At 44.3% G+C, this 12,500-nt stretch overlaps 2 protein-coding genes across 5 annotated transcripts in view; both read left to right on the forward strand.

Annotated features, from left to right (window-relative positions):
- The first annotated feature begins 336 nt into the window (after window positions 1-336).
- On the forward strand, window positions 337-7,776 carry sft2d2b (SFT2 domain containing 2b). The gene is made up of 8 exons (XM_030355188.1): window positions 337-560; window positions 2,107-2,196; window positions 2,367-2,452; window positions 3,860-3,941; window positions 4,849-4,884; window positions 5,501-5,559; window positions 5,721-5,750; window positions 7,002-7,776. Exons 1-8 carry the CDS (start codon window positions 495-497, stop codon window positions 7,036-7,038), a joined length of 486 nt encoding a protein of 161 aa, XP_030211048.1. The 5' UTR covers window positions 337-494; the 3' UTR covers window positions 7,039-7,776.
- Window positions 7,777-10,386: 2,610 nt separating this feature from the next.
- LOC115542901 (T-box transcription factor TBX19) overlaps window positions 10,387-12,500 on the forward strand; it is a 10,353-nt gene continuing 8,239 nt past the window's right edge. For 2 of the 4 annotated variants that reach the window (XM_030355390.1, XM_030355389.1), the window contains exon 1: window positions 10,387-11,831. In XM_030355390.1, the coding sequence (XP_030211250.1) occupies window positions 11,638-11,831 (194 nt within the window). In that variant the 5' untranslated portion in view covers window positions 10,387-11,637. The remainder of the gene's footprint in view (window positions 11,832-12,500) is intronic. The other 2 variants (XM_030355392.1, XM_030355393.1) reach the window with 2 other exon arrangements.

Raw genomic sequence — 12,500 nt, forward strand, 5'->3', positions numbered from 1 at the left:
TATATGTGTGTGTGTGTATGTGTGTGTGGTTTATTCATGGTATATGAATGGTATATTGTGTTGTTTGTAGTTCAGTGAATAAAGCACAAAGCGGATTGTTTGTCTTCTTGGATGTGAAGCCAGCAGCGCCCCCTGCCCGCAGCGGCTGGTCGCGCTACTGCAGGCTGTACTCAGCAGCCCCCCCGTCTGTGGCGGCTGGTCGCGGTGCTGCAGCCTTTGCTCAGCAGCGCTCCCTGACCACGGTGGTTGGTCACTGTACTGCAGCCTGTGCTCAGCAGCCCCTCCTGCCCGAGGTGGTTGGTCGCGTTACTGCATCATGTGCTCAGCAGCGAACCTCTGTCCGCGGTGGTTGGTCACGGTACTGCAGCCTGAAGGCGGAAGTCTGTTCCACCTGTTAACGAACATCACGTCATGTCTTCCTTTTGAACTATTATGACTATTATAACTAATTACACTAGCATATCTAAATGTAGATAGTCGGTCATAAGAGGATCATGGATAAATTAAAGAAAGTTTTGAGCGGTCAAGATGGAAACAATGATAAGGTGGACATACTGGAGGTGAGGTCATCCGTTATTCACTTAGATCAGGACGGTTAGGATAGTCAGTTAGATCAGGATTAGGTAGGGTTAGTTAGTTAGATCAGGATTCTCTACATCAGCATGTCGAAGGACTTGCAAACTGAAGATGTGCGTGCTTGGTTTTCACCCAAACTAGATTCTATCATAGAGATGATCTATTCGGTTTTTTTTAATATATCTAAACTAAACTAGATTCTATCATAGAGATGATCTATTCGGTTTATTGAATATATCTAAACTAAACTAGATTCTATCATAGAGATGATCTATTCGGTTTATTGAATATATCTAAACTAAACTAGATTCTATCATAGAGATGATCTTTTACTTATTTATATCTAAACTAATCTAGATTATATCAATGAGATGTTATATCAGTTATTTATATCTAAACTAAACTAGATTCTATCAATGAGATGTTCTATATGATTTTTATATCGAAACTAAACCAGATTCTATGTTATTTTACCTATTTATATCTAAACTAGATTCCATCATAGAGATGATCTATTAGTTGTTTATATCTAAACTAAACTACATTCCATCATAGAGATTTGATATTAGTATTTATATCGCCCATACCATGAAAGCCACGACCCCGTCATGAGTTCAGCTCAATTCAACATCACTATAGTGAGCTGTATGCTATAGTGAGCTGTATGCTATAGTGAGCTGTATCACTATAGTGATACAGCTCACTATAGTGATACAGCTCACTATAGCATGCAGCTCACTATAGTGAGCTGTATGCTATAGTGAGCTGTATGCTATAGTGAGCTGTATCACTATAGTGAGCTGTATGCTATAGTGAGCTGTATGCTATAGTGAGCTGTATCACTATAGTGAGCTGTATGCTATAGTGAGCTGTATCACTATAGGGCCTAAAAAAAAAATTTGTTTGGTTCCGGTTTCCGACCGACCCTGTCAATTTATGTGCGACCCAAATTATTTTATGAGCTTTATAAAAAAAAAAAATAAAAAAAAAAAATATTTTTTTTTTTTTTTTTTGATGCAAACTATAATTACGTTTTGGTACAGCACCTCTTCATTCTGTACAAGGATGAGCGAATTTTCTCGTTTTTAAATGAAAACAACCTACCTATCATTCGCTGCCGCTGGAAAAAATAAAATAAAAAAATAAAATAAATTCCCTACCTACCCATGACCTCAACTGACCACCAACAGGAACCAAACTTTTTTTTTTTTTAGGCCTAGTGAGCTGTATGCTATAGTGAGCTGTATCACTATAGTGAGCTGTATCACTATAGTGATACAGCTCACTATAGTGATCAGTGTATCAAAGCTGAAAAGAGTGTATCAAAGATCAGTGTATCAAAGCTATACATTGGATTAAGTTATAGTGTAGGTGTTACGTGTGAGCTAGTATATACTAGTGTGTATTCAAGTGTTGTGTGTGTAAAGTAGAGTATAGCATGGTAAATTGATTTGTGTGTGTTAAAATGTTTTGTGTGTTGTGTGTTAGAGTGTTGTGTGTCAAAGTGTTGTGTGCTGTGTGTGTTGTCAGGTAGCGTCCCAGGCCAGCACGCTGAGTTGGGGAACTCGGGTGAAGGCCTTTGCAGCCTCCTTCCTTCTGGGAGTGGTTTGCTCCATTCTGGTAAGCTCAATGGTTTGCTCCATTCTGGTAATCAATACATTATTGCTGTATATCCCAATAATAGTTGTGTGTGTGTGTGTGTGTGTGTGTGAGTGTGATTGTGTGTGTGTGTGTGTGTGTGTGTGTGTGTGTGTGTGTGTGTGTGTGTGTGTGTGTGTGTGTGTGTGTAGGGGAGCTGTCTGCTGTGGGTTCCGGGCGTGGGCCTCGCTCTGTTTGCTGTGTTCTACACGCTGGGAAACGTCTGCTCTCTGGCCAGGTCAGGACCCCCGACCTTTAACCCCGACCAGGTCACGCCCCCCGACCTCTAACCCCGACCAGGTCACGCCCCCCGACCTCTAACCCCGACCAGGTCACGCCCCCCGACCTCTAACCCCGACCAGGTCACGCCCCCCGACCTCTAACCCCGACCAGGTCACGCCCCCCGACCTCTGACCCCGACCAGGTCACGCCCCCCGACCTCTGACCCCGACCAGGTCACGCCCCCCGACCTCTAACCCCGACCATATACTTGATATATACTATAGGGTGAGTTAATGTACTTGATGTATACGATAGGGTTAGTTACTTAACCCTATGGGCTCCTGACCCTAACCCTAACCCTGTGAGTTCAGCACCATGTTCCTGACCCTAACCCTGACCCTAACCCTGACCCTAACCCTGACCCTGGCCCTAACCCTGACCCTAACCCTGTGTGTTCAGCACCATGTTCCTGACCCTAACCCTGACCCTAACCCTAACCCTGACCCTGGCCCTAACCCTGACCCTAACCCTGTGTGTTCAGCACCATGTTCCTGACCCTAACCCTGACCCTGACCCTAACCCTGACCCTTTGAGTTCAGCACCATGTTCCTGACCCTAACCCTGACCCTGACCCTAACCCTATGAGTTCAGCACCATGTTCCTGACCCTAACCCTGACCCTAACCCTAACCCTAACCCTATGAGTTCAGCACCATGTTCCTGACCCTGACCCTAACTCTGACCCTAACCCTATGAGTTCAGCACCATGTTCCTGACCCTAACTCTGACCCTAACCCTAACCCTATGAGTTCAGCACCATGTCCCTGACCCTAACCCTAACCCTATGAGTTCAGCACCATGTTCCTGACCCTAACCCTAACCCTATGAGTTCAGCACCATGTTCCTGACCCTAACCCTAACCCTATGAGTTCAGCACCATGTCCCTGACCCTAACCCTAACCCTATGAGTTCAGCACCATGTTCCTGACCCTAACCCTAACCCTATGAGTTCAGCACCATGTTCCTGACCCCAACCCTGACCCTAACCCTAACCCTAACCCTATGAGTTCAGCACCATGTTCCTGACCCTAACCCTAACCCTATGAGTTCAACACCATGTTCCTGACCCTAACCCTGACCCTAACCCTGACCCTATGAGTTCAGCACCATGTTCCTGACCCTAACCCTAACCCTATGAGTTCAGCACCATGTTCCTGACCCTAACCCTGACCCTAACCCTAACCCTATGAGTTCAGCACCATGTTCCTGACCCTAACCCTAACCCTGACCCTAACCCTAACCCTATGAGTTCAGCACCATGTTCCTGACCCTAACCCTGACCCTAACCCTAACCCTATGAGTTCAGCACCATGTTCCTTACCCTAACCCTGACCCTGACCCTAACCCTAACCCTATGAGTTCAGCACCATGTTCCTGACCGGACCTCTTGCCCAGCTGAAGAGAATGTGTGCTAAAGAGAGAGCGCTGGCAACCGTCGTCATGGTGGTGAGTAACAACAGGCACCCTATTATGGGATAGGGTTATTATGGGGTTAGGGTTATTATGGGGTTAGGGTTATTATGGGTTAGGGTTATTATGGGATAGGGTTATTATGGGGTTAGGGTTATTATGGGTTAGGGTTATTATGGGATAGGGTTATTATGGGGTTAGGGTTATTATGGGTTAGGGTTATTATGGGATAGGGTTATTATGGGGTTAGGGTTATTATGGGTTAGGGTTATTATGGGGCTAGGGTTATTATGGGATAGGGTTATTATGGGGTAGGGTTATTATGGGATAGGGTTATTATGGGGTTAGGGTTATTATGGGATAGGGTTATTATGGGGTTAGGGTTATTATGGGTTAGGGTTATTATGGGATAGGGTTATTATGGGGCTAGGGTTATTATGGGGCTAGGGTTATTATGGGGTTAGGGTTATTATGGGATAGGGTTATTATGGGATAGGGTTATTATGGGATAGGGTTATTATGGGATATGGTTATTATGGGGTTAGGGTCATTATGGGCTAGGGTCATTATGGGGCTAGGGTTATTATGGGATATGGTTATTATGGGATAGGGTTATTATGGGATAGGGTTATTATGGGCTAGGGTTATTATGGGATAGGGTTATTATGGGATAGGGTTATTATGGGGTAAGGGTTATTATGGGATAGGGTTATTATGGGATATGGTTATTATGGGGTTAGGGTTATTATGGGATAGGGTTATTATGGGGTAGGGTTATTATGGGCTAGGGTTATTATGGGATAGGGTTATTATGGGTTAGGGTTATTATGGGGTGGGGTTATTATGGGGCTAGGGTTATTATGGGATAGGGTTATTATGGGATAGGGTTATTATGGGTTAGGGTTATTATTGGATGCTGACTTTCTTGTCTCTCTTTCTCCAGACATGCCTGGTGTTAACGCTGTGTTCCGCCTTCTGGGTGAGTCGATGATCAGGGTTAGATGAGGATCAGGGTTAGATGATGATCAGGGTAAGATGGTGATCAGGGTTAGATGGTGATCAGGGTTAGATGATGATCAGGGTTAGATGATGATCAGGGTTAGATGATGATCAGGGTTAGATGATGATCAGGGTTAGATGATGATCAGGGTTAGACGGTGATCAGGGTTAGACGATGATCAGGGTTAGACGGTGATCAGGGTTAGACGATGATCAGGGTTAGATGATGATCAGGGTTAGATGATGATCAGGGTTGGATGATGAGGTGATCAGGGTTAGATGATGATCAGGGTTAGATGATGATCAGGGTTAGATGATGATCAGGGTTAGATGATGATCAGGGTTAGATGATGATCAGGGTTAGATGGTGATCAGGGTTAGATGATGATCAGGGTTAGATGGTGATCAGGCTTAGATGATGAGGTGATCAGGGTTAGATGATGATCAGGGTTAGATGATGATCAGGGTTAGATGATGATCAGGGTTAGATGGTGATCAGGGTTAGATGGTGATCAGGGTTAGATGATGATCAGGGTTAGATGATGTGGTGATCAGGGTTAGATGATGAGGAGACTAAACGCCTCCTCTTCCTCCAGTGGAAGAACAACGGACTGGCTGTTCTGTTCTGCATTCTACAGTTCCTGGCCTTCGCCTGGTGAGACACACACAGTACACACACACACACAGTACAGACACACACAGTACACACGCACACACAGTACAGACACACACACACAGTACACACACACACAGTACAGACACACACACTTCCTGTTTGGTTTGGGGGGAGTCTCACTGCTGTTTTGTCTGTCACAGGTACGGCCTGTCATACATCCCCTTTGCCAGGTAACCCTCCCTCCCTCACTCACTCACTCACTCACTCACCCACTCACTGACTCTCACTTACCCACTCACTGACTCTCACTCACTCACTCACTCACTGACTCTCACTCACTCACTCACTGACACTCTCTCTCTCACTCACTCACTCTCTCACTCACTCACTCACTCACTGACACTCTCTCACTCACTCACTCACTCACTCTCTCACTCACCCACTTACTAACTCACTGACTCTCACTCACTCACTCAGTCACTCACTCACTCATTGACTCTTACTCACTCACTCACTGACTCTCACTCACTCACTCACTCACTCACTGACTCTCACTCACTCACTCACTGACTCTCACTCACTCACTCACTGACTCACTCACTCACTCACTCACTGACTCACTCACTCACTGACTATCACTCACTCACTCACTCACTCACTGAATCACTCACTCACTCACTGACTCTCTCTCACTCACTCTCTCACTCACTCACTCACTCACTCACTCACTCACTGACTATCACTCACTCACTCACTGACTCACTCACTCACTCACTCATTGACTCTCACTCACTTTCTCGCTCACTCACTGACTCTCACTCACTGACTCTCACTCACTCACTCACTCACTCACTCACTGACTATCACTCACTCACTCACTGACTCACTCACTCACTCACTCACTCACTCACTCACTGACTCTCACTCACTCACTCACTGACTCTCACTCACTCTCTCACTCACTCACTCACTCACTCACTCACTCACTGACTCTTACTCACTCACTCACTCACTCACTCACTCACTCACTCACTGACTCTCTCTCACTCACTTACTCTCTCACTCACTCACTCACTCACTCACTCACTGACTCTCACTCACTCACTGACTCTCTCACTCACTCACTGACTCTCACTCACTCACTCACTCACTCACCCACTCACTCACTCACACACTCACTCATGCGTGGTTAAAACCAGTCTACATCTGTTTATAACTCAGGTAGGTAAAGTATTTGGGAGTTTTTTCAAGACACATTTTCATCTACAATGTTTTGGTCTGTTGTTCCTCCACTATATTAAAGTCTCTCTCTCTCTCTCTCTCTCTCTCTCTCTCTCTCTCTCTCTCTCTCTCTCTCTCTCTCTCTCTCTCTCTCTCTCTCTCTCTCTCTCTCTCTCTCTCTCTCTCTCTCTCTCTCTCTCTCTCTCTCTCTCTCTCTCTCTCTCTCTCTCTCTCTCTCTCTCTCTCTCTCTCTCTCTCAGGGATGCGGTCCTGAAAGTGTTCACCTTCTGTCTGTAACAGTCTGTCAGAAACACTATTTAACCATCCAATCAGATCCGACTACTCTGTGCCTTATTATTATGATGCTTCATTAATATGATGCCGTATTAATATGATGCCTTATTAATATGATGCTTTATTATTATGATGCTTTATTAATATGATGCTTTATTAATATGATGCCTTATTAATATGATGCTTTATTAATATGATGCTTTAGTAATATGAGGCTTTATTATTATGATGCCTTATTATTATGATACCTTATTCCCAAATGCATATGTTTTACGTGTTTTAATTCTGGATTTCGAAGTCAGAGCCGTAATGATATTAAAGGAAGTAGACCAAAGCAAATTAAGTCAGCGTCAACACACTCACACACATATATATATTCATATATATATATATATATATATATATATATATACATATTTATGTTAGGGATGCAATGAAATGAAAATTGTTGGCCGAAACCGAAACCGAATATACTGAAACAGTTGGCCGAAAGCCGAAACCGAATACCGAATGTCGCTTTTGCTGTTTATCATTCATTTAATTTAATTTTTCACCATTGCATAAATCAAACAATTACATGTCCTTTATAAACTTTTTTGTCTTGCTTTTCAATAAAAAAAATCAATTAAAATCAAATATTTATTTAATACTGAACGTTTTCTAACATTCGAGCAGACCTTACAGCAAGAATTTCAGAACAATGTACCTTTAAATAAATTTGTAAAACTATTTTATTTTATTTTATTTTATTAATCAAAAATAAAAATGTTCGGTGTATTTTTTTCGGCCTTTTTTCGAATATTCGGTGCATCCCTAATTGATATAGTTTTATATACAATACACCCGACGTAGGGTCCTCATATTGTACCCTTACCTTACCCTCAACCCGAATCCTAACCCCTAACTCTTAACCCTAACCATTAACCGTAGCCCTAACCCTAACTCTTAACCCTAACCATTAACCGTAACCCTAACCCTTAACCTTAACCCTAACCCTTAACGTTAACCCTAGCCCTAACCCTTAACCTTAACCCTAGCCCATTCCCCTTAACCCTAACCATTAACCGTAGCCCTAACCCTAACCCTTAACCTTAACCGTAGCCCTAACCCTTAACCCTAGCCCTAACCTTAACCCTAGCCCTAACCCTTAACCGTAGCACTAACCCTAACCCTTAACCTTAACCGTAGCCCTAACCCTTAACCCCTTCGTATCGGTCCAAGCAGCGCATTGTAGTGGAGGCTGGGTTATGTCCATGTGCTTTATAGCGAAGGTAATGTGGGATTGTTTGTTTGTGTGTATATATATATATATATATATATATATAGAGAGAGATATAGAGATATAATATCAAATTTCTGTAAAATACATTTCAAATGAATACATATATAAGAGGAGTGGCAAACCGGGGTGGTGGTTCCCCTGTTCAAAAAGGGGGACCAGAGAGTGTGTGCCAATTACCGGGGTGTCACACTTCTCAGCCTCCCTGGTAAAGTCTACTCCAAGGTGCTGGAAAGGATTAGATTCAGATCAGATTGAAGAGGAACAATGCGGTTTTCGCCCCGGACGTGGAACTACGGACCAGCTCTTCACTCTCGCAAGGATCCTGGAGGGGGCCTGGGAGTATGCCCATCCGGTCTACATGTGTTTTGTGGATCTGGAGAAGGCGTATGACCGGGTCCCCCGGGAGAAACTGTGGGAGGTGCTGCGGGAGTATGGGGTAAGGGGGTCTATCCTCAGGACCATCCAATCCCTGTACTCCCAAAGCGAGAGCTGTGTTCGCGTCCTCGGCAGCCAGTCAGTTTCGTTCTCAGTGGGTGCTGGTCTCCGCCAGGGCTGCGCCTTGTCACCAATCCTGTTTGTGACATACATGGACAGGATATCGAGGCGTAGTCGTGGTGGGGAGGGGTTGCAGTTCGGTGGTCTGAGGATCTCGTCACTGCTTTTTGCAGATGATGTGGTCCTCATTGGATCATCGGCCTGTGACCTTCAGCACTCACTGGATCGGCTGGCGGCCGAGTGTGAAGCGGCTGGGATGAGGATCAGCACCGCTAAATCTGAGGCCATGACTCTTAGCAGGAAACCGGTGGATTGCTTACTCCGGGTAGGAAATGAGTCCTTAGCCCAAGTGAAGGAGTTCAAGTACCTCGGGGTCTTGTTCGCGAGTGAGGGTACTATGGAGCGTGAGATTGGTCGGAGCAGCGGGGGCGGTATTGCGTTCGCTTTACCGCACCGTTGTAACGAAAAGAGAGCTGAGCCGCAAGGCAAAGCTCTCGATCTACCGGTCGATCTTCGTTCCTATCCTCACCTATGGTCATGAGGGTTGGGTGATGACCGAAAGGACGAGATCGCGGGTGCAAGCGGCCGAGATGAGATTTCTCAGAAGGGTGGCTGGCGTCTCCCTTAGGGATAGGGTGAGAAGCTCAGCCATCCGTGAGGAACTCGGATTAGAGCCGCTGCTCCTTTACTTAGAAAGGAGTCAGCTGAGGTGGTTCGGGCATCTGGTAAGGATGCCCACTGGGCGCCTTCCTTGGGAGGTGTTTCAGGCACGTCCAGTGGGGAGGAGACCTCGGGGAAGACCCAGGACTAGGTGGAGAGATTATATCTCAACACTGGCCTGGGAACGCCTCGGGATCCCCCCGTCAGAGCTGGTCAATGTGGCCCGGGAAAGGGAAGTCTGGGGCCCCCTGCTTGAGCTGCTCCCCCCGCGACCCGACCCCGGATAAGCGGACGAAGATGAGATGAGATGAGACATATATAAGTAGCTACTAAAAACATTGATGTATTAGAGTAAAGTTAATAAATGTGTCATTTAGGCACTATTTGTGTTAAGTTAAGTTGTGTTAAGTTAAGTATCTGATTTTCTAAAATAAATTCTTGAATAAGTGAGCTTTGGCGTCATGTTAGTGTCAGTCATTATCTCTTAGAGCAGGGGTGCCCAACCAGTCGATCGCGGTCTACCAGTAGACCGCCGACAGATCCGAAGACGACCGCGAGGGGTGAAGAATGTTTTTTTTTATTATTATTTTTTTTAATTAAAATAAAATTTGCGCGGGACATATACGCGCGGTAGCGCATGCGCTGTCAACAGCAGTTGAAAGCCGTCAACAGTAGTTACGCACTCCTAAACGTTGGCATGGCTGAGGGGAAACGAGCTAAGACCTACCATTTTCACCCTGAGTGGGAGGAATATTATTGAATATTGTTGAGAAGGTGCCGTGCGCAGACGGAATGAAACCCCCACTGAAGTCCGTAGGTTCACGATACAGTACAAATGAAATGAAGTACGATGGTCTGGTAGGACCAGGCTACAAGTGATTTCTGAAACTGCAAAATAGCACCAGGGAACGTTTGCGCCAGAACACGCCTCCTCCTTTTGCCGAACCGCCCCTTGGAGCACAAGATCATTCCCTAATTTACCGACGCGTGGCGCAGGAGGGAAAAGAACGCTCTGCGCCAGTTGCAAACTAGCATGGACACATGGGCCAGTGATTAAGTCTATTGCGCCGGATGCAAGATAAGACCCTTATTGTTAGCCATTATCTGTAAGAGTAAATGAGAAACATGTTAGTGTTAGTCATTATCTCTTAGACCAATAAGAAACATGTTAGTGTTAGTCATAACCAGATAAACATAACATTTGGAACAGACCCTATAAACCGAATATTGTTTGTTTTGGAACAGACCCAATGAACCTAATACAGTTTGGAACAGACCCTATAAACCTAATAACGTGTGTTTGGAACAGACACTATAACCTAATAACGTGTGATTGGAACAGACAGTATAAACCTAATAACGTGTGATTGGAACGGACCGTATAAACCTAATAACTTGTGATTGGAACAGACACTATAAACCTAATAACGTGTGATTGGAACGGACCGTATGAACCTAATAACGTGTGATTGGAACAGACCGTATGAATCTAATAACGTGTGATTGGAACAGACATTATAAACCTATAACGTGTGTTTTGGAACATAGCCTACGCAGCTGGTGTTTGGGGTTTTATTCAGAGAGCTGACCGGATCTTAGACGTTAACGAGTCCTTTATGTCTTTAAAGGCACTAAAGCCCTTAAGCCCAGTGCTGGGCGGCTCGTTGATTAAAACACACGCAGGCACACGCACACGCGCACATGTGGTTGCGCTGTCGAGGAGAAAAAAGGCATTTCATAATTTATTTGTAACTTTTTGTGTTCCACTCGGCCGTCTATTTTGTAAACTTTTTGGCAATTTGAATTTTTATCTCTCTTGACAATAACGCTATTTTGGAATGAATCGAGAGAATATGCCTCTGTTAGAGAGAAAGAGACAGGATTGTGTGTGTGTGTGTGTGTGTGTGTGTGTGTGTGTGTGTGTGTGTGTGTGTGTGTGTGTGTGTGTGTGTGTGTGTGTGTGTGTGTGTGTGTGTGTGTGTGTGTGCGTGTATGCGTGTGTCGTTTGGACCTTCTAGATGTCAGTCCTCTCTCCTACAGGTTGACAGAGCGCCGCCAGTCCGGTTTAAAATAAAGCAGATCGGAGCTGAATCGGTTTGACTGAACTAAAGCTGGAGGGGCTGCACGAGAAGGAGGCGGCGGAGGAGCCCGGGGCGACTCTGGCGATGAAGCGGGGAGACCCGGGGGGAGACCCGGGGGGAGCCGAGCGGGGAGACCCGGGGGGAGACCCGGGGGGAGCCCAGCGGGGAGCCCAGCGGGGGGCCCCCTCCGGACGGCTCGCGGTGACCCTGGAGGACGCAGATCTCTGGCGGAAGTTCCAGGAAATCACAAACGAGATGATCGTGACCAAGAGCGGCAGGTGAGTTAACATGTTATTAATTAAACATTACATACATGTTATTAATTTAACCATTACATACATGTTATTAATTAACCATTACATACATGTTATTAATTAACCATTACATACATGTTATTAATTAACCATTACATACAAGTTATTATGAATTGTTATTAATGAACTATAACATTAGGATGTTATTAATTGAATATAACATTAGGAGATAGGCCTATATATCCATGCTATTAATGAATTATAACATTAGGACGTTAATATACATGTTATTAATGAACTATAACATTAGGAGGTATATATCCATGTTATTAATGATTCATAATATTAGGATGTTAATATCCATGTTATTAATGAACTATAAAATTAGGATGTTAATATCCATGTTATTAATAAATTATAATATTAGGATGTTAATATCCATGTTATTGATGAACTATAACATTAGGATGTTAATATCCATGTTATTGATGAACTATAACATTAGGATGTTAATATCCATGTAATAAATGAACTATAACATTAGGATGTTAATACCGATGTACTAATGAACTATTGTAATATCATGTATTATTAAGTATTAATATCAGAGGTTTCCTAGTAATATGATATGTTATTATTAATGTATTAATTAATATCATGTATTATTAAGTATTAATATCAGAGGTTTCCTAG

The sequence above is a fragment of the Gadus morhua genome, chromosome 4 (genome assembly GCF_902167405.1).
Source record: "Gadus morhua chromosome 4, gadMor3.0, whole genome shotgun sequence".
In the NCBI taxonomy this organism is placed as follows: domain Eukaryota; kingdom Metazoa; phylum Chordata; class Actinopteri; order Gadiformes; family Gadidae; genus Gadus; species Gadus morhua.